The sequence below is a fragment of the Microsporum canis genome, genomic scaffold, assembly GCF_000151145.1.
Source record: "Microsporum canis CBS 113480 supercont1.8 genomic scaffold, whole genome shotgun sequence".
Taxonomy (NCBI): domain Eukaryota; kingdom Fungi; phylum Ascomycota; class Eurotiomycetes; order Onygenales; family Arthrodermataceae; genus Microsporum; species Microsporum canis.
Window position 1 is genome coordinate 346,796 of NW_003299162.1, and position 16,246 is coordinate 363,041.

Below are 16,246 nucleotides of genomic sequence, written 5' to 3' on the forward strand. Positions count from 1 at the left end.
AATGCTGCATGTTGCTGACTGAGGAAGGCGGCGCCACTGACAATCCCGTCGTGTTCTTCGCTGTTCGATCATTTACCGGGCTTCTGGACCAATTCGTGCATTTCTTCCAACGCCCTGGTTCGATGGGATGGTTGTTCCGACGGGAAGCTCTTCACGATGGACGCCAAAGACAAGGGGGTTTCAGGGTTCTAGGCTTTCCGTTTAAGTCGCCGGAGAGGTTTGTATCCTTGTTGTGACTCCATCCTGTTCACTACGCCGCACAGTGCCCGATTGCTCTTACAAAATGATAATTTGGGCCTGCGCTCCGGGATTGGGCAGCGTTCAATTGCTTTGAAATAAGCTCAAGTGCTGCCAATAGCCGGAAAGACATCCAACCAAGACACGAATCTTACTTCTCTGCAAACGACAGGTCCAAAAAAAAAAAAAAACTTGATGGCGCTATTTGATTGATATGCTGTCTCCCGACGGCGCAGGACGGGGCGCAGGCAACTCCAGACGGGTCTAGTCAGAGCACTGCACTTTTCGTGACACGCTGGGGATACAATGTTAGACGTCGGTGCCACTCTTGATAAGAAGGTTCTTGTGGAGTTTTCTGGAAAAGAACGGGATCGGCTATCTCTGCAAGGGATGGGGCGCTGAGGTGGAAATTTGCAGCGTGTATCAGCCAATAGTCTTGTCCGACAGCGTAGCTTCCATTACCCTTTTGAGGTTAAGACAGGACAAGGATACGGTTATTGTTTGACGGGCACCTGAGCAGGGGAATCCGACTAGCTCGATGAAAGTACTCACCTGGGCAGCCGAGATTTAACGGAATCGCGCGTCAAGTATCCCCACAAGCGATGCATACATAGTACGCAAGACCTACCTATACAGCGTTGTATTTACTTTTACACCAGCCGTGTTTCAGACGGGCAACGCCTTCGCCCGCATCAGCTGGTGCAACCTTTGGATCAATTGGAGAAGGCAATTGGCAGATGAATGGCTCAGTTGGGCAGGTAGTCAGGTGGAAACAAAAGGAGGTATATTCGTATAATTTACATGAAACGTAAAATGTAATGAAATTAACCAGACGCCGATGATTGCGCCAAGCAGTTGAAAAAGTTCCTCCTGCGGGCGAATGCATGTAAACGTCGGAATAGCTCCAGTGGTAAGTCTCCATGTCTTTATTGCCATCCGTCCGTAACACGCCAGGGGCTGTTTGTTTTCGCCTTTCAACAATAAGACATATGTCCCATGTCGAACAATAAAGAAGTTGGTTTGAGGTAGGTAATTAGGTGCGAAGGATTCAAAATTAGATAGTTGAACCGGGTTCTCGCATTCGAGGGTGTTCGAGAATTGGGCCGATTATGCGCCTCCGACGAGAATGTTGTTAACGGGAATGTGTACTGTACAGTAAAATTTCGTATTAGCAGCGTGCCCATCCATTATCGTCGTCAAAGCAGGGAGGCAAACTCACTCAGCTTGATGAAGTATCCAATGGCTCCCATAATAAGGAAACCAAAGCCAACGGCCTGGCTGATCTTGAGAAATTCTCGCTTATCGGCTATGGTAGGAGTAGTTAGCAAGGATCGTATCATCCAGCCCGCCTCAATGGTAAGATAACGGACTAAACGGAAAGACATACGCTTTGTACACCTGTTCACAAAGAGCATTCCATCCTTGACAAAATCCTTCGGGAGGTCAGCGAGCTCCTGGAAGGCGTCCGACATGGCGACGGGTTCTGGAAGTTGGCGGTGAGTTTCAGTAACGGGAACACGAAAGCTATATATATCTCTCCAAACAAGACCTTCGACCTGGCTGTCGTCCTCGTCGTCTTCTTCTTCTTCTTCAATATATATATATATTCATCTTCATCTTTCGTCTTCCCTAAAGGTTGAGGTGTCTTTTCGGAGACAAGTTAATCCGATATATTCCACGTGATACCCACGCTAATCCTCTTTCGGTGTCGCAACGTCCTTCGTTCGCGTTCAAATCTCAACGAAAAAAAGACATCAAGACGTCAAACCATCTTTGCAGCTTGCCTTTCATCGTCAGGTATCGACTGGACTCTCTGTTGCGCGCGCTGGCTGCTTGTCAAGTGCTGTATTATTGCGCATCTTTGCCAACAGAACCTCACGACGCTTCTGTAGCTCAAGCTAGAGAGAGAGAGAGTGGCTGACAGAAGAGAGCCCACGCGGCTAACAAATATCTCCCCCCCTTTCACATTACCCTGACTATCTAACCGGCTTGTTCTACCCGTTTTATATCTGAATTAGGGTGTCTGTCATTGCTCTCACACTCGTTTTCTCTGTGGAGAAACAGGCACTACTCCTGTTGGACCCTTTAGCTTGTCACAAACCGCTGTGGTTGATTTGAGAAAAAGAAACACCTTTGTCCTGTACTTGCCATCGAAGGCAGTCGGGCTTTATATTTGGCTGAACGGAGCAGATCTCGCTTCTGCCAATCATCTTGTCTTGTGTGTGCCCATTCTTTGAAGAAACCAAAAAATATATAACCGACGGGATTTGTACGTATCTCTTTTGATTCTTCTACTTTTTTCTTCTTCTCACCTCTCATGGCATTTTATCTCCATTATTTTGGTGCCCAGGAAGACGGTGGACCGTGATGGATCTTGACAATTTCTACTGCAGCACCCGATCCATCTTTTCCCGATGTACATTTCCTTGCTAATCTGGCTCCCTGATCCACAGACCTGTACTCTTGAAGCCCGTCGAATCAAGACAACCTCTCCAGAAAAGCTGTGCATAACGAAATATCAGGGACAGAAATCAAATCATTGCTCTCGGCTTATAAAATCAAGCAGAGCTCAAAAAAAAAAAAAAAGCAGACTTACCAGACAAATAAATCACAATGGCGACTGATGATGATAACTTTGATATTGATATCTATGGAGATGGAAGTGGGTTGATTGATGAAGGTCCGGAGACGACCTTTAAGACAGAAGAACCCGAACTTGTACTCGATGCTCCAGACCATCACCACGGCGGCGGGCACGGAGACGGGTCAGACGAAAAGTATGGCAACAGTAATAACAACATGGGCCACGAGAGTCATAAAATATTCAAGACAGAGAAGTCTCCTTCCGAGACACCACAGCAAATGAACAGTTTACCGCCACCCCCAATCCAGCAGCAACAAGTACACTTCCAACAAGGTGTTAAACGAAAGGAAGCTGACCCAGACGCTACGCCTGCCCTATACATTTCGGACTTGCATTGGTGGACAACAGACGACGAAATTCGTGGATGGGTAAACCAGGCCGGCGCCGAAGCTGACCTAAAGGACGTCACATTCAGCGAACATAAGGTGAATGGAAAGAGTAAAGGGTATGCAGGATATATGCTTTCTAACTTCTTCCCTCATACTGTGTACCGTGTAATCAATGCTAATTCTTAATAGTCAAGCGTTTGTCGAGTTTACATCGGCACAAGCTGCCACAGCGGCAAAACACAGGATTGAAGAGATGAACAATGCCCAGCAGGGGGCACGAAAGTATGCTGTCGCCTATACCCAGGCGAATATCAATCCTTTTAAAACTCTGCCGAAGGAAAACCCAATGCGTGGTGGGAAAGACGACCGAACTCCCAGGCCCACTCCACCTAGCGGTTTTAATGCTGGCCAAGGAAACTTTGGTATGAACAATGCAGTTGGATTCCGCGGCAACCGTGGTGGATTCAATAACCGCGGCGGCATGAACCAAAACATGGGTTACGGTAACAGAAGCTTCTCTCCCATGGGTGGTGGTTTCCAGGGTGGCCCTGTTGGGGGTTTCCAAGGTGCCCCCATGGGAGGCATGCAGAACTATGGAGGATTCAATAACCGTGGAGGCATGATGAATAACATGAGAGGTGCTCCAAACATGCGTGGTCGCGGAGGCATGGGTGGTATGGCTAATCCCATGATGCCCGTTGGCGCACCTGTTGGCGGCATGGGAGCCGTTGGAGGGATGGGTGGCATGGGAGGTATGGGAGGAATACCCATGGGAGGAATGCCAAACCAGATGGGCAACATTATGGGAGGAATGCAAGGCGGCAACTTGGGAATGCAAGGTGAGTACTCCTAGTGGTACCAAAGTGTTTCCCCCTTTATCATCTCCGTTCCACCTTTCTAACCGAAGCAACCCAGGACAAGGCGGCTTCCAAACCCAGAATCCTCATTTCAACCCGGCCTTCTTTAGCGGCGGTGGCAATGATGGAGCTTGGAACCCCCACGGGGTAAAACGAACCCGACAGGAGTGATGGTTGGCGGCCAATGCTAAAGGGGCGATTAAAACCGTTAGCCTCCGCCGTTCTTATTCCTCTAGAATTACCTCCCGTTATTTGCCAAATCTACATCTAGCTTTCTCCTTGGGCTTCCACTAGGACCGTCGACCCCGGCTATTTCTCTCCGTATTAAATAGCCCATTTCCTCTACACCTACACCCTGATGGCCGCCTCGTGGCCCTGGACCCTTGCTTGATCGTATCCAGTTTTCTTCCTATTTTTAAGCAAATGCGAGCTTGGTGTGCGCTATCTCATCAGTTTTATTTATCTTTTTGAAGGCATGGGTTCTTCAGAGTTTCAAATTTCGTTATTATTTTTCTGTTCTGCCTTATTAATGAGCAAATGGTGTCTCTATTTCTGCGGTTAAATGGCTCGAGCTTAGTGAAGTACGTTATCATATGGAGTTTTAATAGGTTTTAGTCTAGGAATGTGAAATGGGGCCCTTTTATTTACTTATAATTAGTCAATGGTTGTTCCTTGTGTTTTCTCATTGCAGGCTGCGTTGACCCAGCAAGGCAGCACGCTTATACTGGTTAATAGATTGACCATTGGGCACTCGATACGATCCATAAGATGTTTGTTATAGGGTCAACCGTCTAGTCAAGTTCTTTAGATAGCTGCTTAACTAAAGGAGCAGACGGACAGAGTTTGATAGATTGGTAGTATCTAAGTTAGTATACCTTATGATTGTACCAGTTTAGAGTGTGTGAGTGCGTCCAGCGTTTATAAAAGTTAGGATATTGATAAGCGTCTCTCATAAGTAAAAGCCAGGCCCGTATGTACACGAAGTCTCTCCGTGTTAAAAGAAAACACTGGCCGTTTGCCCGAATCCCAGTTCGATGAGTAAAAATAAGATAAATCCGTGCTCTTGATCAAAATTCCAAAGTTTGGCAAAATGCTGTATGACAGGGGTAAGTCGTAATTGGTACTTTCTGCTAGCAGTCTCGACATATTAAAAACTGGAGAAATCTTCAGGTTCCACATCAATAAAGATCATCCTCTTCCTGACGGCAATTGAAGTTCAGATTCCCAATGCCAGCCCATCCCAGGAAGACCTTCATCATCCAATGCACCATCAGTCCAGGAATGAACGGTGCATGTTCCCTCCGACATGCCCCAGCCATTCCATGAGGTAGCTAGAATTTGAGATCGTAGGTTAGATATGATCATGAAGGATAGGTCGCAGTTAATGAGCTGTAGAGAGCAAGTGATAAACATACCTGCTATTACTGGAGCATTAGGATGCCAACTGGCATCTCTCACACAAGCTTTGACCTCTTTAGAGTCTAGATTTAAAGAAGTGGCAAAGTTTTTATCCGACCAGGTGTGACGAGTAATTTCTCCGACATCAATCACCTTGGCTAAGGTGGCATCGAGATTATATATGTATACCTTCCCATCATGGCTGCCTGTGTATACGTATCTTGAATTCGTGCTTCCTGGCGGCGAAAAGTGGCAGCGTATCAAGGTTCGAAGCACGCCGTGGCCATGGAATGTCACCGCAGAACAGTCGTGTGGATGAGGAGTATAATCCTCTTCCAGATACGGACTGAATCGGTAGTCGAAGCTCGTTGAGTATCTGGCTGTGTCCATGTCAGCAAATTTAGCAGTGGTTACCATCTTTCGCAAGTCCCAAAGTTTCATAGTTTGGTCTTTGCTATTGGAAAGCACATATCGCCCATCTCCTTTGCTGTCTACAAACGTTATTCCTTCTGTGTGGCCGACGAAGATACCAGCTTCTCGGCCATCGGCCATTGATCGACGATCCCATACGCGAATGGTAGAATCGTCAGAGCCAGAATATAGGATATGAGGTGACATTTTATCTCCGTAACAAACGGCGTTAACGTCATCGCCATGTTTGCGTAATTGGAGCACTGTCTTCTGAGTCTCTATATCGTAAACAAGGACTGAATTGGCGGAAGTCCCAGCTACTATTTCTCGGCCATCGCCCGAGAAACGGACGGACCATATCTAATCCTTGAGTTAGTTAACTCTCTCTTAAAGGGTATGGTGGAAAAGGAGCAGCTTGCAGGTCACATACCCCAAAACGTGTTCCGAATATAGCGTTAAGCGGCGCATTTTGCGGGCCATGTTCGAAATGTAGAAGGATTGGGTCCGTTGTTGACGAGGGGTCTGTGCCAGCCAGACAAACCACACTCCTTATCGAGCTATATGCCAGAAATTTGTTGTCTGGACTTAGCGTAGCATCTGTTATGGTCCACTGGCCAATGGGATACTCGACAGTCTTATAATGTTTCCATATATATGGATTCGACGTATCATACATTCTAACATTGAAGTCTTGAGAAGACACAAAGAAGAAGTTCCCATCATCAGAAAATTGGCCCGAGTAGCATGGGTTATCATAGTGTATGATAGTATCAGCGGAAGAACCAGGAATTAGATCCTAGAACTTGAGGTCAGCAGGGCTACCTGTAAGTAGAATGATGGTGGTAGAGAACAAGGAAAAGGCCACTAGAGTAGAGGAGATAAAGAGGACAATCATATGAATGAATAGTCTCTCACCTGGGATAGTTCACGAGAGGATCGAAGTTCAGTCCCCCGTGGCCCTGCCCCCAGCTCTCTATACATCAGTCTAGTTGCCAGCTTGTTATTTCGACCTTTCAACCTGTCAACGTAGTGCGGGTTACTGCCATAATCCCCAGAACGCATCAGCTCCTGCCCTACCTGGCTTGGAGGCTTAGGGTATTTACTGGGTCCTGTTCTTTTTGCGCGACGGTTGCCATATAACCCATATATATCATAGTTAGCGCCATCCTCCATTGATCGCGATCGCAGCACTCCATGGCCTTGTAAAATACGATGCAGTTCATTGGCTCCGATCAGGCGGAACAATTGTGCCGTGGTTACTAACACCAATCCGATCAGCAAGCCAAAAGGGAAAGTGATTTGGAGATTCCACGCGAGGGAGATATTGCAGCCCATACTTCTTACACGGCCTGGTCTGTCATTCTGGCCCTCTCCACCAGAACCCGTAGCCGTGTTGCCTGGCGTCTCATGGACTGAAAACTGAAGTTCTACGTCGTGCTGGTCCTCGTCACTATCATCGAACTCGTCGTCTTCATCATTGTCATCAGAGTCATCTATATCCCCCGGCCGGCCGGTCAAGGGATCCCAACGGCCATCATCCCCAGAATCGGTCTCCATCTGGTCTCCTCTATTCTCAATAGTGTTGACGCTGCCCCAATCATGGGCTAGATGGTATATTGAGTCTGGGTTGCCCGTGGCCGGAGATGACTCTTCCTGACGGGTTGGGGTGCGGCTAGGCATTATACAGCCGAAAAATGTCTTTGTTAAAGCTAGTACGGAGTATATATCAGCAGAACAATGCTACAGCCAGCAAATGGGCCTGTAGCTGTTGGTATGTTTGCTGCCGTTCGAACGAACAAAACGGCGGATAAGAAACTCCACCAGCTTGTCAGCCGATAGCGTCATCTATACGTGGCGTTAAAGTTGCTAATCTCCTATGTCCGGCAATCACTAATAAACGAGCCCTTCAGAGTCAGCAATCCAGATTAACAGACAACGGGCAAAAAGGGATGTCGGACGTCTGGCTCCGTCTTTGTCTTCTTCTTCTTTCGTCTTCTCGATGTTTTTTTTCTTCTTTTTTTATCCGTCAAAACCGAAGCTTTGACCCTCTTTTTTAAGCTTGTTTAGTGTCACGTGTTATACCAAGACATGACTAAGCCAATACTGCGCTAGTCTTCTTTTGGTACGGAGGGAATAACATAAAGCCGAAAGGGTCTCACTTCCTCTTTGGGTTACGAAGGTCGATAAAAACGACGTCGACGTCAAAAAGTACAACAGACACACTCACGAAGACGAAGACAAAGTCGAGTCTAGTCGAAGCAGCACGCTATATTTCTCTAGGATAAGCTGGTCAGGCTTCTCCGTGTCTTGCGATCCTGTTATTCCACCCATTTCGCCCCCGCCTTTAGCTCGTTCGTCGTACAAGCCATCGAGTTGATATCAAATTACTCGGCTCATCTTCACAGCCTACAAGTCCAACAAAAATGCAGGCCATACCAGACGCTCGCCATCAGACATTCGAGGAGATCTATGGACCTCCCGAGAACTTTTTGGAAATCGAAGTATGCGCTTTGGGGTGTTTTATGCCGTTTAGAATACCACGATTTTATACTGACTTCCTGGCCGTGCACATATATAGGTGAGGAATCCCCAAACCCATGGCACATCTCGCAATATGTATACCTCGTATGAGATCGTCTGTCGGACCAATATACCTGCCTTTAAATTGAAACACTCAGTCGTTCGCCGTCGGTACTCGGATTTCGAATACTTTAGAGACATCCTGGAGAGAGAGAGCGCTCGTGTCACGATACCACCACTTCCAGGCAAGGTGTTTACGAACCGTTTCAGTGATGATGTGATCGAACACCGTAGAGAAGGGCTACAGCGGTTTTTGCAAATAGTGGTCGGCCATCCTTTACTTCAGACAGGGAGCAAAGTGCTAGCCAGCTTTGTGCAAGGTAAGCGCTTAGCTAAATATTCGCAAACATACATACCATCAACTGACGCTTCATCTGATAGATCCAAATTGGGACCGAAATGCATGGTGATAAATCCTACTTTCGTCTGATGCACAAAGTTCCGTCTTTTTTCCCCTGGAGATTAACTATATATACTGCCTGAGTATATCGCCTACCTTATTGACAAGGATAATGTAGGCTGCTGGATGTTTGTTGCCTTGCTATATTTAGTACTCTATTAACCCCGGAAGCTGCTGGATTCTACAAGGCATTACTGGCGCTAGCTAAAGGTATATCCGGCTTCCCATTCTATCTCACGCTCAGGAGCGCTGAACCCAGCTAGCAAAGTGAGCATAGAGCTCTTTTCTCCTTACTACCTAATAATTTATGGCTCGTTTTTCAAATAGCCTAGTAGGGAGGACAATAACTCATTTAATCCTGTTTTCCCAAGCGTTCCTTTTTTTTATTACTACAATATTTAGCGAATGGCTTCTATTTCTACCTCTTGTCCGCTATCACTCACTGTAACTCATATAGCAGCATCTCCAAACTAATTTAAGTTTAGGATATATTATCTAAAAGCTATACTTAGCACTGGCTCAAATGTTACATGGCAGTATATGGGTGTCTTTAATGCTGCCAGCGATAGATGAAACGTATGTAGCAAAGATATTTCGTAGGATTTCATAATGTTCGTTGCATCGTCAAGGCGTTACCCAAGGACGTGTCTTCCAAAAGAATAGAGGCCCCTATCAACTTAATTCTTCCCATACCAACGGGGGTAATGTAACATCATTCCATCGACTGAGAGCAGGCTCCCCGTTCCCAGGGCCAGTACTCTCATCCATAGCCGTAAATGCAAAAGCGGAGCTCAATGGCGGTGCAGGAGGCAGCATTGCAGGGTCAATAGGCGCTGCGCCAACGGTTGTTGTACTAGCTATGAAGACGTTGTTTGTCGGAGTGGATGATGGATTCGTCTTTGCATTGATACTAGAACCGCTATTGCTTGTCCTCCGAAATGCTCCCTTTCTGTATTGGGGATCTTCAATTGTGGAAACTGGATGTGAGGGTTGAAAAGGTTCCTGTGCTGCAGAGCTAGTAGCGGGCGCTGCCAAAGTTGATAACTGTTTTCCTTCGCCAGCAGCATCAGACCCAGTGTTTACCGCAGCTGCGTTGCTGGCGGGGATAGAGATGTTTTTCGCAGTTGCTGACCCTCCTTCCCTATATGCACTTGGGAACTTCGTTCTGAACCTATCTCTGAGATCGGTAGCCTTTCGATGCATTAGATTAAGGTGTTTGTCTTGACGTATTAGCGTCCATTGGAAGCCATGAACTGCGTAGCCTTTTAGCAATGCTTCGTCTTCTGCCCGTGTAAACGGACGCCTGGAACGTTTATTAGCTTTAACGGTGGCATCGGGGTCTGGTAACCCGAGGGCAACCAGAGTAGATTTCGATTTTTTAGAAAGAGCCTCACTTCCTCTGGTTATGGGGGATATTTTGCGGCGAGGCTTCTGTGGTGTTTGGGATTTTTCGGGGGTCGAAGGGTTTTTTGCGCCCGGTGGGAATGTGGAGGTGGCCAAAGAGGTAGATGCTACATGAGGCATATTCGCTGCAAGACTCTGCAATGTGGTGGCAGAACTAGGAAGGGAGTTTTGCTCAGTAATCCCTTTAGTTTTCCTGGGATCTGGTAGGAATATCTTCCCGGATCGTAGATTGTTCACACTATCCATAAGCCCATGGGCCTTCCCATCAGGCTCGTAAGCCCATGAACAGCAAACACGAAACCTATCCTTCAAATTTGCTGCTGTTCTATCATTAAAAGCCAAGTCAGGTTGCGCAAGTATGGAAGTCCAGTTGCCAACTCCGCATCTCACAACCCCACGTAACAAATCATGAGTTTCCTCGTCCGTCCACTTTCGCGCTTTTTTCCTTGGCTGGGATTTTTGAGAGGTCCCGTTTTTATCTTTCTGATTACCCTCCTCCTTATCTGGCCGCTCGGACGAGTGTTGCGTCTCTGCCTGAGCTTCTGCTGCCGAAGCTGGGGTCTGCAGAGAGCTTGAACCATCAGTGGTATTTTCCTTATCCGGGCCTGCCTTTCCATCAACTTCCACAAATTGCCTCGATTGCATCTCACCCTTGTTATGACTGGATGGGCCTTTAGATATAATTGGGGGCCCCTGGAGAGCACATGTCAAAATGTTTGGAGACTCGTTGGGTTCGATTGGCGGAAATAAAGCAGCATTTGGGGGCGGTTCGTTTAACCCATTCAATATTGTTAGAGGCCCAAATGGAGGAGGTTGCTTAGGTTTTTCTTTTTGGTTTTTTGGTATCGGAAGCTGTAGATGGTCTCCAAACCTGTCGGCATGGCGCTCAACTCTGCGTCGTTTTCGGGGCAATGCCTCTTCGTCGAACGAGTAGGGTAACTTCTCCACTGCTCGTAGGTTGATAAAGGCTGGAAGTACTGTTCTAGGCGGATTATCCAAGTTTGATATCGAGTCTATGGAAGTTGGCTTTTCCGTATGGGTTGTGCTATTGAGAAACCCCGCTACGGTAGGGGGGAGCTCTGGAGGTTGACTGGGGGTTGCAAGTGCTGACTTGGAGCTATATTTGGACGCTCTGATTGCCCCGGCATTGGGCTCGAGTGGAGATGGAGGTTTCCGTGATTGTGATGGAAGAGGATCCCGGAGAGGAGGAATCCGTAGATGCGGTAGCTGACGCATCTCCCGTTTCTGTGACGTCGTCTTATCAGAACTTGAGGTGAAGGAAGGGAACGAGCCTATAAAGGCGTCCATGGTGAAACTTCTATCTCTATGTAACTCTCACATAGCTTCAACCATCGCTGTTAAGCATCGAGTTGTCTGCTGGAAGTTCTTCGATCACAGTGACATCACTTCAAATGCAAACCGTCAAAAGCTTTCCACTTTAGGCAAAATGGGGCCTTCATACGGATATTAGTTTTTCCGCATTCCATTAACCTCTTTCCGTTTAGGGACTAGCGGCCGAGGTCCCGGAACTTTGTTTTTACTTAACTTTTTGCTTATGTAACTCAACTTTTTCTTGACCGCGATTTATTTCCTACAACGAGGAAAGGGAGACTTAGGCACCGATATTGTTTAGGACTTTTGGCCTGACTCCGCCACCGCAGGTGTCAAAGAATTTTGTCTTAAATTCTTTTCCTTGCTGCGGTATACTCTAGCCCTGGCATAAGCGCCTGTCTACGTGGCTGAGGCGTGGTAAATCATCTATAGAGTTCCGTCAGATTCCTTGTATATGTTGTAAGCGCACCAATAGCACACCAAACGAGATTTCACCGCTACCTTGGCCACATTATTAATGGACGGCCAACTCCTATTAAGACCCATACCGCCCTTATTGTGGTACCTTTTCCCAAGTTCACATCAAATCAGAGAATGACAAGCCACAGGAGGAATAAAAAAATCTTCCTGCAAGGTTCATGCCACCTCTATCAGACAACATATATGCCTCTAGCAGAGTGCTTTCATATGAGCAAGTCTATCAATGTCTCATGGGTATACGAGTGCTGAGAACCACCCTCTTGTTTGCCACTTCTGTTGAACACCTGGATTGATTCCCCGAAAGCCAAAGGGGAATCACGGGCATAGCCAGGAGAAACATGACTTGAAGCCGTGCTTGAGGATAGCTGAGGGGTAGATTATATCACGAATAAGAGTCATTTCATGCGCCACATGCCTGTAACGGGGCGAATGGGTATTTTCGTCAGCACTTATTAAATTCTCTTTCAGCTGGGAGGAGTCTGTATATGGGTATACAATGGCTTAATCGGAGGACCAAGCGGCACACGCGGTTGCCTTCTCCTCCGCTAGGTATTACTATGTCACCAATAGCATCCATAAATTCGCCATGTTAACGTGAGGAGTTTGCAAGCTAGTGGTTACACGAGCTTGAGCAGGGTATACAGAGTAACGTCTGCGTTGAACCTAGCCACTCTCGTTGTAGCTTCGTTCGCTAGATTCCTCCTAATTTTGAAGGTGATTGGGAAATGATACATACTTATTGTATGGATGTTGAGCATTTCCCTTGACACCTGATAGCTTGTTCTTCTGGGTTATTACGTTTGGCGGATATTCTTGAAATGGTAAAAAAATTCTAATTTGATATGGAATCAAACATAGAATGATGATCAAGGCACGGTTACTTAGGTAACCGATTTTCTCTGATGGACCCTTTTCGAATTTTCAGCCAAGGTAGAGAGATGGCCCGATATAGAAGGATCAAAGGAATGATCTTCCACTCCATATTTAAACTACATAGCCTTAGGAGTACGAGCCACAAACATAACATAAAGTATAACCATATGCGGGTTCCTGTGTGAAACGAATAGCTGGCTGCACGAGACGCATGGGGAATTGACTTACACACAGTGCTTAAATTCATTCAGCTTTATATGGGGCTGGGTATACATGTTGTCTCCACACCGCTCGGGGTACTCGGTATGCAGCATACATGTTTTGCCTCTTTAATACCTTGGGTACTAAGTTTTATGCCATGCGGCTGAATTGGATAGTAAAAGATGAAGGTGAAAGTGGGCCTTAAAATGTGGCGATAAATGCTCACTCTGCTCTGACATTCACCTTACGGAATGGTATCACTGATCCTAGGTAAGGCTATTGGCCGGTTGTTGAAAAGCTGAAACGGATGCATGGCGTCGGGTATAATGCTAATTCGCTTATAGTGCCTGGGCTCAGTGAAATTCAGCTACCCTCAGTTTATACTATGTATATTGCCGATCGAGCTCACGCCATCACCATATCTTCGTTCCTGGCTCTAGGTAGAGACTGGTGGTTGTTCAGGTTAAGGTTCCAATTGAGCCCGTGTGTGGGTGGGTTGTGGGCTCGAAACACGCAAGAGAAGCATATATATGCAATCACTAGCCTGTCAATGGGGTCCTTTGGGTCCAGTGGAGAATGGGCTGGAAGCTTCTCCAGCCTGTGGTTGATAGATGCACAGTCGCCGATTTTGAGAATTAGACCTCTTCTATCAGAGCTCATTCGTGCAATTAGAGAGAACAAAGCGCTGCAACTTTCATATCATTTCATAGACCGGGCCAGATTAACATAGTCCGCATAAGAGGCAGGTAGCCAAGATACATTCCATTGGTGTTGGACCCTGGCACGGACGGACGGATGGGGCCCTTCGTCTCTTTCTCCTCCATACAAATGGATGATAAATATAGCCGACGTAAGACCAATTGATTTCCGTTAGCAAAGTAACGGTGGCGTTGATCGCCTTAGAGAGTCGGGCCCTGGCATTCCCTGAGCCTGCGAGGGTATATCCATACTAGGTTTGGAGGCTTGTAAGTACAATGTAAATGGAAACGGTCTTGGTTGGAAATGTGATAATGAGAGATTAAAAGCCTCCTAAGATGGGCTGGTGATAACCCCTAATTCTCAATGTATGCAAAGAGGGAACATGGTAGCAATTGCATCTTCCCCATTTGATTGGTATTCCACAATATGCGGGAGTAGGAAAGGGATTCCGGGCTGCGTTCGCATAGTTTCTCTGTACAAGGCGTAGTTACCAGTCGAATCCATTAGCTCAAAGTAATGAGTGGAGAACTCATGATGAGATTGTTCGGGCTCATGCCCCAGCTCCAAAAATGGGTCAAAGACGTTCATGTTTGCTTTCTGAAGACCATAAAGTATGGCTGTGGCCGAGTAGTAATTCCTCAATCTGTGTAAAACCTGTGATGGTAAGGGATTGCGTTAGTACTATTGTGATAAAGTAAACATTCCACGAATAAAAAATATTGGCTAGAATACTTACACGAATGCAATTTTTGAAGAATATAGCCATTTCTGGAAGCGCCAGGCAGCATTCCTCGGTAGAAGAGCAAAGTAGATGCCATCTACCCGACAGGGATCGTAATGTGACAGTATCTTCCACGAAGCTTTGTACTGAAAGGGGGGAGAACTCCCTTGTATCAATATGTGTAAGTTTTCTTGCCAAAGGCTCGACCTCTCTAAAGGAAAAGAAGTCATTCAGGTAAGCTGGGTTTGCTTCAAATGGAGCGCTCCAATCGATTTCGACAGAGGTACGGTATTTACGTTCAAAGCTGAGGGCGAGCACAGAGAGCTTTTTCAGCATAGAGGGCAGTCCGGTTAAATGGGCCTTGAATAATTCCTGGATAGGGCGAATGATAAACCCTACGACCCATTGATTGGATTGATCGGGGACTTCACTATTTAGTAATCCCCTAACACTAAGGCACTGCAACAAGACGTATTGTGCAAACGGGGAGCCACCTCGAAGGTGCTAATTAGAAGGTATTAGCAAAGAAGTTTAAACTATAGACTATTTAATGGGGTGAGTACTCACTCTCTCAACTTCAACATAGGTATCGAACTCCCCAGTAAACAGGTCGAGGTGCGCTGAGACTATATCATGAAGCTGTTTGTGTTGGGAGAAGAACCATTGAATAGACTCAGTAGGATACCCCAAGGCATAACGAATCCAGTCCTCAAAAGGCACTGCTTGGAACTGCCGCGAACTTTCGGCATCGATATAAGAAGCAATACTCCTTGGTTCAGCGTTATATGAATAGTTTGGATGCCATCTCCATGGTTCAACAGGCGGGTTCCTTAGCTGGCATAGATCCAATATCTCTTCAACCTTGTCATGATGAGATAACTCTAGGTCAAATATCCCTTGTTCAGCAGGGAGTAAAGACGCAAGAAATCCGGAAACGACATCTGCGTTGCGGTTTTGTAGTACATAACGAGGAAGCTCGTCATTCTCATATAAACGAAACCGAAGAAGGCGTTTGATATCCTGGTGGTCAAATGCCCAAAGTATCATTGAAGCCCCGTCTTCCCACCATCTGTATGGCACGTAAAACCGAGGTAGGGCTAACTGAAAACTGAAAGTAGGTTCTGGTCCCTTTGATGGCAGCGGTTCCGAGGATGACCGATCCGCACGGCCTTGATGCAGTCGTATGGCGGGATGAGACAATGCCCGCTGTGGCCCTGCTACTTTTTCATTCCAGGGTCTGGATTGATATCCATAGCTGAGTGGTGAGCTTTGTCTGACAAAAAGGGGACTGTCAATATTTCGATGGTACGCCATGTCTTATAACGGGCGTGTAAAGTAGAATATCAAGTCGTTCAACAACAGCATCCGTTGGGCTAAGGTAAAGTCCATTCGAAACAGAAATCTAATGGTTGGCGATAAAAAAGTATGGGTACTCCAACAGGAACAAGATGATGGATGAGGGGGTATTTTTTTTTTCCAGGCCCCAAGAGAGCTTATAAGATTGAAAATCAACTCAATGGGAGGAGTTTAACGGGGAGAAAAGTATGGAAGATACTGAGGATAATTGGAGAAGCTTAATCCTTATAGTAGAAAGGTTTTGTATTTCTTTAAAGGAGTCAGGGAACGGGTGCATTGGCCACGGGGTTTAAGGTTGGGTAGCCCAATAGACCAACCACGCTG

The 16,246-nt window shown here is 46.5% G+C and overlaps 7 protein-coding genes across 7 annotated transcripts; 3 read left to right on the forward strand and 4 right to left on the reverse strand.

Annotated features, from left to right (window-relative positions):
* Positions 1–1,344: 1,344 nt before the first annotated feature.
* On the reverse strand, positions 1,345–1,709 carry MCYG_08047 (conserved hypothetical protein; the record flags this gene model as incomplete). Its single annotated transcript, XM_002842918.1, has 3 exons — positions 1,345–1,385; positions 1,457–1,543; positions 1,625–1,709. The coding sequence occupies 3 exons, from the start codon at positions 1,707–1,709 to the stop codon at positions 1,345–1,347; spliced, it is 213 nt and encodes a 70-aa protein (XP_002842964.1).
* Positions 1,710–2,850: 1,141 nt separating this feature from the next.
* MCYG_08048 (RRM domain-containing protein) lies at positions 2,851–4,238 on the forward strand (the record flags this gene model as incomplete). Its single annotated transcript, XM_002842919.1, has 3 exons — positions 2,851–3,326; positions 3,400–4,049; positions 4,126–4,238. 3 exons carry the CDS (start codon positions 2,851–2,853, stop codon positions 4,236–4,238), a joined length of 1,239 nt encoding a protein of 412 aa, XP_002842965.1.
* A 1,017-nt stretch (positions 4,239–5,255) lies between these two features.
* On the reverse strand, positions 5,256–7,556 carry MCYG_08049 (WD repeat protein; the record flags this gene model as incomplete). The annotated part of the gene is made up of 4 exons (XM_002842920.1): positions 5,256–5,398; positions 5,483–6,236; positions 6,307–6,672; positions 6,792–7,556. The coding sequence occupies 4 exons, from the start codon at positions 7,554–7,556 to the stop codon at positions 5,256–5,258; spliced, it is 2,028 nt and encodes a 675-aa protein (XP_002842966.1).
* Positions 7,557–8,299: 743 nt separating this feature from the next.
* Positions 8,300–8,866, forward strand: MCYG_08050 (sorting nexin-3; the record flags this gene model as incomplete). The annotated part of the gene is made up of 3 exons (XM_002842921.1): positions 8,300–8,377; positions 8,455–8,776; positions 8,838–8,866. 3 exons carry the CDS (start codon positions 8,300–8,302, stop codon positions 8,864–8,866), a joined length of 429 nt encoding a protein of 142 aa, XP_002842967.1.
* A 662-nt stretch (positions 8,867–9,528) lies between these two features.
* On the reverse strand, positions 9,529–11,568 carry MCYG_08051 (MYB DNA-binding domain-containing protein; the record flags this gene model as incomplete). Its single annotated transcript, XM_002842922.1, has 1 exon — positions 9,529–11,568. The coding sequence occupies one exon, from the start codon at positions 11,566–11,568 to the stop codon at positions 9,529–9,531; it is 2,040 nt and encodes a 679-aa protein (XP_002842968.1).
* Positions 11,569–13,202: 1,634 nt separating this feature from the next.
* MCYG_08052 (uncharacterized protein) lies at positions 13,203–13,876 on the forward strand (the record flags this gene model as incomplete). The annotated part of the gene is made up of 2 exons (XM_002842923.1): positions 13,203–13,248; positions 13,491–13,876. The coding sequence occupies 2 exons, from the start codon at positions 13,203–13,205 to the stop codon at positions 13,874–13,876; spliced, it is 432 nt and encodes a 143-aa protein (XP_002842969.1).
* A 329-nt stretch (positions 13,877–14,205) lies between these two features.
* MCYG_08053 (conserved hypothetical protein) lies at positions 14,206–15,880 on the reverse strand (the record flags this gene model as incomplete). Its single annotated transcript, XM_002842924.1, has 3 exons — positions 14,206–14,499; positions 14,582–15,070; positions 15,134–15,880. The coding sequence occupies 3 exons, from the start codon at positions 15,878–15,880 to the stop codon at positions 14,206–14,208; spliced, it is 1,530 nt and encodes a 509-aa protein (XP_002842970.1).
* Positions 15,881–16,246: the final 366 nt, after the last annotated feature.